Raw genomic sequence first — 16,497 nt, forward strand, 5'->3', positions numbered from 1 at the left:
GCAGCGGGGAGCTGCCCGACGTTTTCCCACTGCTGCCGTCTTTTTCTGCAGCAGGGAAAGACTCCAGCTGAGGGCAGGCAGTGGGACACTACACTGCTAAAAATACAGTATAGATGTGGAGGTGTGGCTTGGGCGAGTAGAGAGCCATGTCGGGTATGTACTTGTATATATACCTGAACCCTTCAGGCATGCCTTTATTTGCCTAAGTTGTGCCTCACCGTCTACCCTGCTATTTATGCCCATGCTAAGGGGGCTGAGCATGTATACTACATGCTGCTGAAAGAAGTATGTAGTATAGATGTATCCTTAAGCTACATCTTCATGGCAGAGTATTAGCAAGTTTATCGACACTCAATTTATTCCTCAGGTTAGTCTAGGTTGAGTAACAGCATCACATTACAAAATAACACTTGAGCTACTGTGTCCACCCTGGCACTGCACTCACACATGGGCAGCACTATCCCATGGTTCTTAGCGCTGTAGTAAGCTGAACTGCTCTAAGAATGCTTTCCCAGTGAATTGTGGGAGAGCTTGTCTGTCCTTTCTGGGCATATGGGAGAAACTGTGGGAAGACACTGGAGGGATAGAAGCACTCTATCCTGAGTCCACACTACAAAGCAATTGTGTGGGCAGCTGATGAGTTGTGTTAACTTGAGCTTTAGCATTTACTCCCTCTCAGGCCAGCCAACTTGAGTTACAAACACCACTGCACTTGAGTTAAGGATGAGTGTGTGTTGATGGGACTTGAGCTAGGGACCAAACTCAGTTTATAATCTGAGCTCTGCAGTGAAAACAAGCCTGTAGTGAGTCATATGTTCATAAAGCCTCTTGGTTGGGAACCTGTGGCAGATGGTGAAAGAGGCCTCACCTGAACATGGTCATCCTCAATAACAGGATCACTAGTGCTTGTTGACTTGTCAGCGGTCCTTTTCCGCTTCATTGTTTGTCGAGGCTTCGGCTTGGCCACTTCTGGAAAAAAACAAAAAGGGAAAATTAAAGTGAAGTCTTTCCTCTATACTAAGCTACAGCCAGGAGAAAAGCAAAACCATTTCCTAATTGGACCTCCAATAGCCTCATATGCTCTAGCCCCACTAGTGTAATCATTGGACCACTCTAGTCTAGCAACTGGGGTCATAACCCATCAGCTGCAACACCACCACTTTCAGATGTAATGTCCAAGTCTGTTCAAATGAAAAAAGTAAATATAATTCCCCATTTCAAGGCAAGGATGCTGAAATCACTTGTCCAATGTCTTACAGGGAGCCAGGTTTAGAATCCTACATCCTAGTCCTCTGCTGTAACAACTAGACAATGCGCCACTCCCCACAGAGAACTGGAAATTTTTGGAAAAATAAAAAGAACCGTAATAGGCTTTTCAATAATTAACTGTACAAATCAACAAACTATTTGAAAGCTTGCTTCCACCTCATTTTCCTGGCCACATCTCTGATGCTGCAGATGACACTAACACATAAAGCAGAGTTTGGAGCCCAGCAGCTTCCTACACTGGTTTAGTAGTGACAACTATTTCAGAGGAAACACTGACCTCACACTTTGGCAGGTTTCTCTCTGCAATTTAAAATTCAAGGTTTTGCAGGGACACAGTAATAACAAATGACCCTACCATCACTTGGCACTTCTATAGCACCTTCCATCCCAGAATTGAATACCTTATAAAGATTAATTGTTTTTCAACACTCCTGGGAGATAGTTAAATAAAATAGATTAATATTTCACTAAGGATGAAATACCCTTTGATACTTTGAAATGGAGAGGAAGTTTAAAAGGGATGCTATCAAGCCAAAGAGGCCAAATGTTTCAGTTTTTTGTTCCCACATACTCTCAAGTTTAGTGTTTTCCCAGGCCTGCACATCTCCAGGAAAGTGACATTTACAAGAATCCTCTCAAAAAGGATATTGCAGAATTAGAAAGACTTGGAGAAAGATGACTAGACAAGCAGGATTGTTTACTTGAAAAAGGAGACCAAGACGACGGAACATGATAAAAGTATATAACATAATAAACGGTCTAGAGAAGGTAGATCAGAAGCTTCTGTCTCAAAACACAAGAACGGGACACTAATTAATGGGTAGCAAATTCAAAACCGATAAAAGCATTTTTCACAACACACACAATAAAACTGTGCTATTTGTTGCAGCCAAGAACTTGGCAAGATTCGAAAAAGGATTGCACATTTATATGGATGACAAGAATATTGTAAAGGTTATAATTGCTAAAGCTAACACATTTCAAAATGGAGCTTATACCTTATGCTTCAGGGGCCTGGTCTACACGGGGCGGGGGGAGAAACGGATCTAAGATATGCAACTTCAGCTACGAGAATAGCATAGCTGAAGTTGATGTATCTTAGATCGAATTAAAATTACTTACTTCGCATCCTCGCGGCACTGGATTGACAGCCGCGGCTTCCCCGTCGACTTTGCTTCCGTCTCTTGCACTGCTGGAGTTCAGCAATCGACAGGAGAGCGATTGGGGATCGATTTATCACATCTACACTACATGTGATAAATCGATCGCTACCCGCCAATCCGGGTAGTGTAGATGTACCCAGGGTTTAAATCAATATCTAACTCACTATTAGATCAGGATGAGAACTAATATGGGGAGGAGGATGGGCAGATTAACCACATCCATGGTTCTTGTACCTTTCTCTGCAGTGTCTCTGCTGGCCACTATTGAGACAGGACATCGGACTAAATGGACCCCAGGTCGGATCCATTCTGGCAAGTCCCATGTTTCTAAGTGTTCAGGAGAATGGGACGTGTAAATTTTACTTTACTGAATGCCTACAAGAGTACAGCCAATAAGAACTGAAGGTGGCAGAATGTGGACAAATAGTTAATATGACTCCTGAAATCAGAGGGGGGGGGGGAAACCTGGGCACCACTTTAATATTATAGGTCAAAATTAGTTAGATTTTCTTTAATCTAATAATATTCTAGTGCCTCCACTTACAAAAAACAATGAAGCTACTTTCAGGATACTATGAAGAGATAAATTTAACATTTACAGAGGCACTGATTTTTAGCTGACATCTTGAGAGTGTCCCCTAAAGTTGGATAACCTGCTAATGAGGATGGCCTGTAAGTTACCCTTGTGTGACAACGCTCTCTCTCTATTCACCGTGGCACAGTTACGAAGTTCTCACGGTGATACCAATGCAAGTCTGTGGACATGATGTTAAGACATTGAGACAATGTCAAGGAAAGTTATACTGCCGTTAAAAAACAAAAAAGAAAGTTGAACACAAAGGCCTGTTTGATAATGTTACAGCTGAGACAAACTCAAAGGCTAGGAGTTTGAGTTACAATTGCCACTCAAACTTTAACTGAGCCTGCAGCATTCAGGATCCTTTCTAGAGGTCCCGTAGTTGTGGGAGATGAAATATAACAATGAAAAAACGTATTCTACAATCGAAATAAGCAATTCATTGTACATATGAACCATCATCCAGTGTGATTTAATGACAGTACATATAGCATATGTGACCAGGAATATATTCACTTATTGTAATATAAGAAAAACATCCCAAATGTATGTTCAATTGTGCACAGTACAGCTCCAGGCAAAGATCTCTTCTTCAAAGGGCTTACCATGGAAGTAATTCCAAAATGCTGCCTTCAGCTATAAATTAAACCTAAGACAAGCTTCAAATAAAATGCTTATTAAATGACAAAACCAGTTTTGCTTGATGCTTTTTACTGTAATTAGAATATCATACAAGTCAATAGGTTTTTTCCCTTTTGCCAGCTTATCTGCGGTATTAGTAATTATTTTTATGATTATTTCACTCTTTACCATATTAAGCAATAGAAAAAGTTAAAACTTGGATGTCTGAGAAAATGTTAAACAATTACTCAAGACAAACAATTATAGAAGATTCACTTTCATAAATAAAAGTTTGTTACAAATGTCAAAAACCACAATGTCACTTTGTTCTGGAACTCACAGGCAAAACAATAAAGAGTCATGAATCTCAAACCAAATTATTCAAACCAATTACAGGAAAATCTCTTCAGTTTCGTAACAAACCATTTTCAAGTTTAGCACTGAGTGTAAATGAATATTACATTCCCGCATGGGGGAAGAGGAGGGAAGTAGACTATAATGGCTAGACAGATGGAGCCTCACTGTTGTATATGTCCAGGCATAAACAGCATGAATCTGGGCCTGGGCCACACCAGATTAGACTGGTACATTAAGACAGAGTCTGCCTCCAGCATTAGCCAACACCTAATGCTTCAGAGCAGGCAAATGCTGCACAAGAGCATAGATGTGCACACACTTGTGTGGCTGCTGGTGGTTGTCTTTCCTTTTTTTTTCTTTTTTTTTTTTTTTGGGGGGGGGGAATAATTCCTGACTTCTGCAGGCAATCAGCTTATGCCATGAAATATAAAATGTGAAGATACTTAACATGCAGAAGAAACAGACCCTTTCCTTAATTGAGACAAAGACCTGTCTGGCACGCACACAATGCACTATATACTTTAATGATTTCATTCCATTACTATTAATAATGGAGCAAGTTAGGAAATAGAAAATTCAAGATGAATATGAGGATAATGTTTTGAATCTGAGATATATTAGGCTAAGGAGTAATCTCCTAAGGGAAGTGATTTAAGCTTCATCAGCCCTTGGGACATTGAACTTGACTGGACAAACACTTGAAAACGTACAGTAGAAATCAATTCTGCACTGGCAGAGATATGGATTTGATGACTGAATAAATCTTTTCCATCTCCACTGTCTATGATTCTATAATTAACATATTTGTTTTCTGTCCCATTTTACTTGTTAGATGCTCCCAGATAGGAATTCTGGGTATGTGGAAAATATTTTTGAAAAGTGCCAGCCTAGACTGAGAAGTGGAATCAACAGCAGCTTGGACAGAGAAACCTTACTTGACATACAGTGAAGAAATAGAAGATGCCAGCAAGTTCCCTCCCTCCATCCCAAATTTTAGTCTTTGTGCCATCTCTTTAGATGAGTTCTTTTAGCATTCTGGATATCATGCAAACAGTTTCATGAGAAATGCATTTTCAGTCTCTTATTCATGCCTCAGCAATTGGAAGTGGGATCCATTATGCAGGTGTGTGTTTGTATACTACTAAGGTTGGGTAATAATTACATTTTGCCTTACTGGCTGATAAATTATCACAATTATTTCATCAATTTTTTTCCTCTGGCAAAGAGTTGAGCGCCCCTGCTTCCTCTTTCACAGAAGAAATTCTTGAATGGGGGAGCAATTCTTATGTTTCAGTGAATAATAGCTTATAAAGACAGAAACACTAAGATGAGCTGTCAACAATTTTGTGTTTTTCAAAATAATAAATCAATCATTGTTCCAATCTTACCATATATGCATGACACACATGAAAACATATGAGAAAATATGGAGATCATGGTCACACTTGCAGAAATATGTGTGTGACCACAAGCAGCTATGAAACTTATAAATCAGTAATTTCAACTCTTTGGCTCTTCTGTCAATCAGCAAAACTTTTTATTTACAAGCATGCAGAATTATTGAGTTATTAAAATATGAGTGCTTCTTTTATTTGATAATTGCTGCTTTAGTATGAAACAGTAACTCTGAAGTAAAATATACAAGTGTAGGCCATACCTGATTCAGACAACAGAGGTACATGGGACAGTTTGCTTCTGGCTCTTGTTAGAGGCCGGCGGGGATAATCTTCATTATACTCCATTTCATAGTTCCTTGGCTGTGAGCCAGTGCTCTCCTCCTCACCAGCAATCCCATAGACACTCCCATTAGTCCTTTCGGTGTTTGCCTCTCCCGGAGACCCACAGTTTGGCAGCGTCCTAAGTGAAAAATCTGACCCAGTGCTATTTGGTCCATTCCTAGTGCAGGCACCACTAGTGGATGGGCACTCCCCATCAGAGCACCCACTTTGTGGCTCCTGCTGCCTAGAGCAGGAGCACCTGGAGCAAATGGCACCCTCCTCACTGTCTCTCTCATTGGAGCCTTCGCTCTTACAGGGGGAGCAAACACACTGCCTGGATTCATCTGCAATTGTTGGACTGGTGCCAGCAGAGTGGCTATTAGCTGTCCTTGCACAATCAGGGCTTGAAGAAGCTGCACTGCAAGAGTTGGAGGTCCCTGTCGATCCAGCAGCATTAACGCAACCTGGGTAAGAATCTTTGATTTTATTCCTTTCAGGCATGTCACTGGCTGCTTTCATATCTGCTTTAATCTGCTCACTGGTCACTTGACAGCCTTTCTCACAGCTGCTCTCCTCAGCATGGAATTGCTTCACCTGGCCCACTTGGTTGGCACTGCACCTCTTCCGCAATGGAGTCTTGCCTTTACCGCTCACTGCTGATACAGTAACAAAGCATGAAAGAACAACAAAGCAAGTGAATGCAAGGTTTCAATAAATGCATATGAACAACATGCAGAATAGTACGCGGTAGGACACCACCCAGAAGTGTAGACAGCCAGGAGTTCAGCAGCAAAGGCTCGTGGGAGGTCAGTGACAACCAATATTTTGAATTAGAACTTATTCTGAAGTGGTGGGAAGTAAACACTTATCCCATCGGCAGCTGAATCTCTCTAATATCCTGGAGCTGCTCATCTGAACTGATGTACCGGGCACATCAAGAGGTACACATTTGCTGGATGTATCCTAGGGCTTTCTGGAGGCAGCTCGCTGGTTAAAAAGCCCAACGTGCAAGAACATGATATGAGAATGTATTTGTAGCAATTCTTAGTTCTCTTGAAAATAAGGGATTAAATGACAATTAGAACGGATAGTGCTTCAGACTTTCAAAGCACTGTGCAATCATTAATTTACACACCTACATGTGAGGTATGATATATAAGCTGTATTCCCATTTTACAGAGGGATAAAGACAGAATCAACGTCAAAACCAGCATTAAAGCTCAGAAATATCTAGCTCCTAGCTCCCTGCTCAGTGTACTAGACCAGATAGCTCCCAAAGGCACCGGTATCACTGGGAAAGCTTCTGCAAACAGCTCTCCAAATGTATCTTAATTCTGACTTGTAGCTATCCCCTGCTATTTCAGCTCTGGGTCTCCAACCTCATTACTACACTGTAGCTTGCCTGGGACTTCCTTTGAGTTGAAACTACTAGTCCTGTCAGAAAGTACTAAATCACTAACAATTTTGAGATGCAGATACGCACCAACTACTAGTGTGAAGCCACCAAATTCAATCTCACTTCTGAACTAAGGCTGATGTGCGCTCAGATCTGCAGAAATGAAAGGCTAGTAGAGTACATTAAGCCAACACTCCACTCAGCTCTATCCAATATAGGATTATTATTATACTGTTCAGTTAGCTAAACCCTTTATAGGCTACAAGTCCCAGAAGAACTAGGCCATATGTACTTCATGTCAATTATCTGGCTTCCTGTATACAGAGTGTAATTCAACATTTACTTCCTCCTCTTGCGTAGACACGTGGACCAATGTCCTACTCAGAGTGAGCAGATGAAGACTTCAGAAATGTTATTCAAGTGATCCGTTTTTCTGGAGAGGTACCACAGACCCAGGATAAAGCACCTGGGTTTTAGTCCCATCTCTGCCACAAAGCCACCGTGTGACTTTTGTCAAATTACTTTACCTCTCTGTGCCTTAGTTTCCCTTTCTATCCATTGTCTGTCTTGCCTTTTAGACTATAAACTCTTCGGGAAAGGGATAGTCTCTTGCTATATTTTTCCACATTGTACAACTGGGCCTCAACCTTTACTGGAGCCTGTGGATGTTACTGTAATACAAGCAATGACTGTAACAATAATGAGCCTTGTTCCAAAGCAGAGGAGCCTGACAACTGAAAAAAGGGAGGATTCACTTCATTCCTAACCTATAACATTCCTTTAAAGAGAAGACCGGATCTGGACTACTTTCTCTAGGACATTCCCAGGAAGCCTACATCATCCATTAGATGGCAGTAGCATTTCCTACTCCTCCCCTAAGCATTTGCTTGATAACTTTTCAACCTGTGACTGTAGGCACTTTGATAAAGAGCTCATATTAGCAACACAGTTGCGAATCTGGACATACAGATGTCTACTGTAAGCCACTGACGCAATGAATGTACCTGCAAATATGTACGAGCAGTCCTGTGCCTGCAAAAATCTGCAGCTATGCTTCTGGCATTTATGGTGTGTGTCCCCATTTCACACATGTGAATGCAGCATTATGGGGATGTATCCTACTGCTCCATTCTAGGTTGTAATGAATCTGTATGACTAGTCATTACCTGAGGCATGGAAAAGAAGCAAAATGGGCTCTTTTAAGCTTCAGTCTCCAAACTGGGAGACTTTGCCTAGTGTAATCCAGCCCTTACTAGTAAGCCAACCGATACAAAATCTTTCAGACCTGATGGCTCTCTGGTTTCCACTGGATCTCTGACTTTTTCTTCTCCATCAGAGTAACTCTGTGCAATGCTGTTAGTAATGCAGGCTCTTGAGGACCCCATGTTCTCTTCTTCATCCTCACTGTCCGAGTCATGGACAGTAATAGGTGCAGCTTTTACGATAGGCTGAAGGCCACTGGGTCCTGAAACAGGAATAGAATGCTAACAGTTCATTACGCAAGGCAAGCACTGATTTTAGAGTGTTATAATGCAATAGTTCCTGTCTGGTGAAGTTCTCCAACAGTTTGAGAATACCATAGAAAGCCCAGCTCTGCACTCTTTAATGTGGATCCTGCATAAAAACTCAAATGCTGCAAAAGTGATTTAAAGATGCAGCATTAAAACACACTTAAAACAATAAAAGATGTTCTAGTCTATCAGAAAAAGGGCTGACACAATAGGCCAGAATACTGGTTTTCTATGACATGCCTCACACTCAAAGTATCCCAGAAGCATTTCCACAACAGTGAGAAACTGATAATGCAGTAACTAAGGTGCTAATTTGAAAGGCATTTTGTGCTGATCCCTTAGAATCTGTGTTTCTGGGACGCAAATGTTAGCCAGGACATTGGGATTATTCTCAAATCCTTTTGAAAGAGCATCAAGGGATGCTAAACTTCCACCAGGCAACCCTCAAAGATGGGCAGAAAAGACCCCTAGTGGTGCAGCAGTCTTCCTCTCAGTAACATCCCAAAGTGTTCACGCTGAGTGCAAACCCATGCTCTCTGAGGGGCTCAACTCTCATGCTTCTGGCTGTTGGGGCAGAGTGCTGCTAGCTGTACCAAACTGGCACAATATATGGTACCTGTGAATAGTTCAAGAAATGAACATCAGCATGAAAGTAAATTTCCTGAGGCTTTTTGGAAAAACACTTCAGCGAACAGACACCCTAGTTTTGTTTTAAGCTGTTGGCATATCTACAGTGCAACGTGCTGTAATGCAAATGGCTGGCATCAGTAATTGAGACGGTCTGATGCAACTCATTAATGCAACTTAAATTAGTGCTTTAGCAAAGATGCTCTGGCTAAAACACACCCAAAGGGGAGGAGTCCATAAACTGCAGTGGGAGGAGGGAGATCATAAATGCAAGGGCTGGAACAAGGCAAAGCAAGTAAGAATATTCATGCCTTCTGACGCTCTCATTACACTGCAGTATGAAAATTAAGCCTTAAAAGCATAATCCCTCACCAAATGAACTGCAGAGAAGTGGGGACTGTAGAGCAGACTATAAATCACAAGTTTCTTTGCAGCATCCCACCATACCAGAGCTATTAATTCAAATGTCTCACGTGTCTAGCTGAAGAAAAGTCAAGTCCGAATAGTCAAACTGAACTAATGAATCTTGCAACTCGAAGGATCTTGAAGTAATGAGTACTTTCCAGGATCAGAATTACCTGCTTGTTCCTCATCAACATCCATAGGAATAACTGCTGGATTATGAGCAGAGGCCTCATTCAGACCATCTCCTGCAGCCACTCCACCATCCTGTGCCACTTCCTCCATATCATTCAGTGCTGAAAAGATCGAGATAATAAAAATCAACCGTCAAGAAAAAAAAGCCAAAGCACATAGCTCAATATATGTAGAAGGATTTCAAGTGATAATCACACTGAAGTCACAGAGAGGCACTGCAGTGATGTGATATCACTAACAGTAGCTGCCTTATTTCCTCACTCAGTCATGCTGAAGCCTCTCAGAGATTACTGATTCTGTAACTTCTAGGGGATTCGGGCCCAATTCTATACTCTTGGTTTTGCTGAAGGAAGTGACTCCTTCAGGATTCTCTATTCTTCATCCTGAAAAGGTTCCTTGCATTACCATGACGAGTCCATCTGCTTGAGGTCTTTATGCTGCTTTCCCCAGAACATTTTTATAATTTCTGGGTAAACAGGATGGTATGTTACAAAGTAACGTGATGCAATCCCAACCCTGACCAAGTGAACTCAAATCACAAATTAATATTTCTCTGTGGAGCAGTACAGTATGTAATCTTTGAACTGCTGGGCTGGTATCTATATTATTGTTTATCTTTAAATAACTTCTTTTTATGATAGCATAGATCAACCATTAGATTTAATATACAGATCAAGTTTGGTCTTATGGATAGATACTAAATAGAGGAGATTAACTCCATAGTTTGAAGGCTACACAATTTAAGAGCGTCTTTCAATAAACATTCATTTTTTGCCTACAGTCCTGTGCAAATGGCAATGCAAAATGTGACCATTTCTTTCAGAGGCTCACAAAAGATCAGTGGTTACCCTCAGCTGCAATCTGCTGCTCTTCCACCTGCCCATCTTGCCGCAGTTCGTTCTCCTCGTTCTGGTCATTCGGGTGTTGATGGTTGTTGTGATGGATGTTGGGGTTGTTGTTGTTCTGGTGGTTGTTGTTGTTATCATTATCATTGTTGGAGTTCTGATTACTGACTAGGGCAGATGAAACACCAATCCCTGTGCCAGCACTCAGGCCCACACGAGCACAGCCCTGAAATAAACAAAAACACAAAAAGATTCTAAATTACTGATGTCAAATCTCAACAACGTATCATAACATTGATACAAAACCATTATATCAATACTGCCATATTTGTGGTTGGGCAGCATGTGTGTAGATATGGAGAAGAATCTGCTCACAAAACTTTCTGTACTTACATTGCACAGATTGCATATTTAGTTGCCAAATTTACACCTTTCCCTTTCCTCTTTTAAACTGGCATTAAAAATGTAAAGTTCAATAGCACACTCTTATGGTAAGAAGTTGTAATGCATAGGTCATAGTATCAGAGAAGCTAGAAATGAAAGAAAATCTAGTAGAAAAGTTTGAATTTCCTTTCCAGAGCAAGATGGGCCCTAGACAGAGGACAGATATTAAGATGATGCTATTGTTGATTTTCTGGTAAAAACCAAAAACACATAAAGGTTTCTGGAATAATCTTATCATTAAGCAGTATTTAGTACGTTGCCACAGTTGTGAAAATTGTTATTAGAAGACATTTAACAGTTGGGGTGCGGGGAAAGGGAATGAGGAAGGGAGACAAAAATCAGAGAATCTATATATGAAAGTATTCACATACACGAAGGAATAGTACCACATTTTTACCATGCTGCAAAATCATAAAAATACTTAGCACAATGTGTAATTCTCTCAATACAAAAATAAGTCTCATGCAAAAAAAAAATAAAATAAAACCAAATGAAACCAACCCCAAAATAGCAATGAAAACCCTAATAGAAATTTGGACAGTACATCTAAACCTTCTTTTCTGAGGACAACAAAATATTCAATCTGCAAATGGATACAACTGTTCTTCATTGCATTTCACAGATTCATCGATCGTAAGGCCAGCAGGGAAAACTGTGATACTCTAGTTTGACCTGCATAATATAGGCCATAGAACTTCAGAGTATATCTTTTAGAGAAACATCTTTCATGGAAATCGTATTCTTAAATCATTCACTGAACTATTTAATTAATTATAACTATAAAAAGCATGTACCTTAACAGAACTCTGGTATGTTTCAGATGCCCTAGCAACAATTTCAAAAAACAAACCTCAAAACTTACCTTAGGAGGTTCCCGGAACATCTGGTCCAGAGAGATAAACTCCAAGCTTGGCAGTAATTCAATGAACTGACTAAAAGAATCTAGCTTTATTGCATGGCATCGCACCAGGGTAAGGTCAACTAGCCGGGTCCATCTTGAATGATCTGTGGAAGGAGAGAGATACATGCTTCTTGAAGGATTTTCACGCCTCTTTTATCTCCCATTAGAATTTTTGCAGATTTGAGACTGTTAGCTTTTCATTACCACCACTCTGACAGTTGAAATTTATCAGCATCATTGGGGTTCTAAATGTCTGCATCTCCATATTTGTTTATCATGGGACAGAATAGTTAGAATTATGGAAAACCTTTCATCATTATTAGGGCGCTCTCTCTGTTTGGGGTTTTCTTTGCCCTACCTGTTTTTTAAAATGTCGCCGACTGGGGAAAGGGATAATTCAGGTGTCTGCTAACTGTGTTACTTTCATCTTTCTGTAACCAGTCTGAATACAGCCAACATCTATAATGACAGTTCACGACCTATATGAAAAGCATTTGTAGTCTCAGTCTAGCTCATAATAGACAAGCATCTGCATCACAGGAATCCCTATCGTAATTAGCACTGATTTGCACTCTCGTCAACTCTCAGGAAAGGGGACCAGAGTAGAATCGGCAATAGACACGAAAATACACTCATCGACAGTAGTAGTCCTGGAAAGTCAGAGTTCAAGCACAATGAAGCATCGTGAACACTTCTGAATTGGACTATCAGTATTAAATGGGTATGTTATTTTATATGATGCACTATTCAACTATATTTCTCACTTACTAATTTGCAAACATCAATAATTCCTAACTATTATCCCAATCTACAGTGCAAATTAACAATATTCTGCTTGTGCGTATACATTATATACACACACAGAAGGCATGGCATTCAACTACCAAATCTTTAAAAAAATATCTGACCATTTCTTGGTCTCAAATGTTTCCTTAAATTGCAGGATTATGATGTTCATTTACTGAAAGGAGTTTAACTACAAATCTTCCTGCTGATGTGAGGCATTCACACTGTATCTCCAGCATTCCAAAAGCATTCAATACCTGTGATCCAATTGTTTGGGTTGTGCAGATGTGGGCAGTTGTATACGACCAGATACTTGATGCAAGAGAATACTTCATTTACAGCCTTCATTCCAATGTCTGTGATGATTCCTGGATTTTCAACCACATCAGCCAAGCCATACTTTACCAAGTCCCCATTAGTCATTTTGCCTATAGAAAGTCAATAGAAGATTTCAGCAATCTGCCACTTCAGAAGTTGCAGCCTTTTAGATAAGTCTTTTCTGAATTCCATACTGTAATCCCATTTGACACAAAGACCAGAATATTACTTTCATTAGACAAAGCAAAATCTCTGTCCCAGTTACAATGGAAGTTTCAGGGGGCACAGAAAAAACATATTTGACTATACGACACAAGATACAAGAGCAATAATTATTTATATTCTTTTAAAAGCAAGTCTTAGAAAAATACACCAAAACCATCAATTTGCACTTTCCTAACCCTAACCCTCAGCAGGTAATTTAAGAATTTTTTTTTAAAAATGTTCATACATTGTAGCAAAAACTCATCAACATATCCCAGATGAAGGGTTTCAAACTGTGGGAACTCCAGTTCTGCCATCTTCAGTGCAGAAAAGACACCATCTTTGGTCAGGGAAGGTTGAATTCGCACTTCATGCAACCTAAAAGCAATCAGTTCACATTCAAGGTGAGATGCAACAACGCACTGTTTAGTACAGAAAACATCAGAGTGAATGTCTCTGTTTCACTCTAGGCAGTAAAATGAAAACATTTATTTGACAATGGTGAAATCCAGTGGATACCTGCATCCTTCAGTGACAGTATTTTTCAGTTATATAGCGAGGAACTTCAAGCAATTTATAAACACTAATTAAGCCTCATACACACCTGTGAGGAAAATACTAATATACTCATTTTACAGATGACAAAGTGCAGTGACTTGGCTCAGGCCACAGAACAAGTCAGTGACAGACCTAATAATAGAACCCAGGCATGGTAATTCCCAGTCCTTTCTTCTAGTCATTTGATATTCTTGTTATAGATTGTAAAAGTTCACATGGGTTTTCTCAAACATTTAAAACTTCTTGTTCTTCAAACACTGGGAATTTATTAAGTTACCTAAACAACTGTGATTTGAAGAGAGCGAAACCAGAAAGGAAAGACAACGGCTGGGGAAGGCAAGTACCTTCGTGCAGCAGTTATAATGAGGTAGCCAAGATCCACTTCAAGAGCATTCTTGCAAGCTCCCAAAACTATAGTGTGCAAATTCCTAAAACCACCTGATAAGGGGAAAGAAAAGCAAAATTTCACTTTAGTCAATGGGTTGTGGCATTAAAACATTACCCACTTTCCTGGTGTTATTTTACCAATGCACTATTGCAATTAACAACAAGAATACATGCCATTTTTAAGCAAATTAATATAAGCTTCCTTATGTTGACACCTACTGGTAGGAGGTAGCCCTGACTACCATAACAGAAGTTTCTCAAGAAGCTATTTTTAAAAAACTTAAAAGTGACCTTCCTCCAAATTATTTCTGCTAGTTCTACCCTCTAGAACAGGGGTTGGCAACCTGAGCCTGAGAAGGAGCCAGAATTTACCAATGTACATTGCCAAAGAGCCACAGTAATACAGCCTCCCATCAGCTCCCCGATCCCGGGCTCCCAGTACCTCCCCACCCACTGGCAGCGCCACACGCCTCCCTTTTCCTGCACCTCCTGATCAGTTGTTTTGTGGTGTGCAGGAGGCTTTGGAAAGGAGGGTGGGGGAGTAAGGGCATGGCAGGCTCAGGGGAGGGGACAGGAAAGGGTGGAGTCAGTGCTTATACAAGGAGTTGCATATTAACTTCTCCAGAGCCCCGGGGTGCCCACCCCTGCTCTAGAAAGTGAAATGACAGTAAAGATTGACATTTAGTTGCCATGTCAAAAGGTAGCAATTGTCTGATAGTTTCCATTGTTATAGAAATATATAACTTCAATTTAACTTAGCTTTTATTTGTTTTCAATATTAATATACAAAAATGTGTCACTAAAGCATATAGTTATACATATAAGATTAAAACAATACCCAAAATAAAACAGAAGTCCATTATTAACACCCTTTGAACACAGCTAAAAGCCCACTAGTGAAAGAACAAACTGTAGAATAAGAGTGTTACACATCAGGTGCCCTAGGTAATTTTGTTCTATTCTTCCAGGCAGTAGGAAGTTGTATACCTGATCTCCAGCTATCTTCTACAACATGCTGGATAAGTCCTCCAAGAAAAGGAACTCGAACCAGTTCTAAATGCTCCAGGTTTCGGGCAGAAGCCAAACCCGTCACTAAAGGGACATATTTCAAAGAATTTGTGGGTCCTGCAGAGAAAAAAAATCTTCTGATAGGGAACATATACACAGAAAGTTGCTTATTTAATTATATTGAATACATCATTCAAATAATGAAGCCATCAGATACACTGACCTGCACATGTTCAGTTCACCAAGTCATCAGAACTTAGAACTAGAGGTGTTCTCCTATTAATGTAACAACTCAATACAGCACAGGATATTTTTTTCTCAGTATGAAACATGAAATAAAGCCTTTGATTGTTTCTGGAGTACTGCATGATGGGCAATCCCAAGGCCTTATCTGCATTAGAAAACTCAGTAAACTTACTACAGCAACTGCCAGCAATGGTGCAGCTGTACAGGTGTAAGTGCTATGGTAGACAGGGCTAAGGCATTTTTACCATCATGTTATGAAAACTGTTCTGAGCTAGTGTCCTTTGGTAGTCTAGCACTAATGCAGTTGCAATATCATTAATACAGGTACTAGTTTTTTCCTATATAGATGCATCCTTTCCCCAGAAGGATTCTCTTGTCTCTTACCTGCACAGTTCCTCATGACAAAAGTGCGTAAGCTGATACAAAGAAAATCTTTAAAGGGCTGTGGTTTGGTGAGTCTCACCCACTTCAAATAAAGATGCCTCAGCATTGGGATACAAGGAATTTCAGGGACATTTACCCCTAAAATACAGAACAAAAAAATCAAGTCAGGTCCCACATTAAACAAACTTTCAGATGTCAATTGTAGAATGAATCTCTCAGGGCACATCTACACTACAAAATTAAGTCAATCTAAGTTAGGTCGGCATACAGCTGTCACACTAATTACATCGCTTGTGCATGTCTACAGTTTGCTCCTTGTGTTGGCTGTGCGCGTCCTCACTAGGAGCGTTTGCACTGTTTGAACTGTCAGTGTGGGGCATTATAGGACAGCTTCTGAAAGCCAGGAACAGTCAATGTAAGTAATGCAGTGTCTACGCTGACATTTGTCAACCTAATTACATCAATATTGATTCTATGCCTCTCATGGAGGTGGTGTTATTAAGTTGGTGCTGTGGGAGAGTTACGTCAGAGGGAGCGAAATTTTAGTATAAACACTTACAGAGTTAGGTCAATAAAAGCT

The 16,497-nt window shown here is 40.2% G+C and overlaps 1 protein-coding gene across 4 annotated transcripts in view; it reads right to left on the reverse strand.

The window, feature by feature from the left end:
* The window catches only part of FBXO38 (F-box protein 38), a 37,371-nt gene that overhangs the window by 9,271 nt on the left and 11,603 nt on the right, over window positions 1-16,497 (reverse strand). For 3 of the 4 annotated variants that reach the window (XM_030572087.1, XM_030572089.1, XM_030572090.1), the window contains 11 exons: window positions 15,918-16,055; window positions 15,267-15,404; window positions 14,237-14,330; window positions 13,582-13,712; window positions 13,070-13,240; window positions 11,988-12,130; window positions 10,685-10,907; window positions 9,818-9,937; window positions 8,387-8,566; window positions 5,645-6,361; window positions 869-969 (listed from right to left, as the gene is read on the reverse strand). In XM_030572087.1, coding sequence (XP_030427947.1) covers window positions 869-969; window positions 5,645-6,361; window positions 8,387-8,566; window positions 9,818-9,937; window positions 10,685-10,907; window positions 11,988-12,130; window positions 13,070-13,240; window positions 13,582-13,712; window positions 14,237-14,330; window positions 15,267-15,404; window positions 15,918-16,055 — 2,156 coding nt within the window. The remainder of the gene's footprint in view (window positions 1-868; window positions 970-5,644; window positions 6,362-8,386; window positions 8,567-9,817; window positions 9,938-10,684; window positions 10,908-11,987; window positions 12,131-13,069; window positions 13,241-13,581; window positions 13,713-14,236; window positions 14,331-15,266; window positions 15,405-15,917; window positions 16,056-16,497) is intronic. The other variant, XM_030572088.1, reaches the window with a different exon arrangement.

The sequence above is a fragment of the Gopherus evgoodei genome, chromosome 8 (assembly GCF_007399415.2).
Source record: "Gopherus evgoodei ecotype Sinaloan lineage chromosome 8, rGopEvg1_v1.p, whole genome shotgun sequence".
NCBI lineage: Eukaryota > Metazoa > Chordata > Testudines > Testudinidae > Gopherus > Gopherus evgoodei.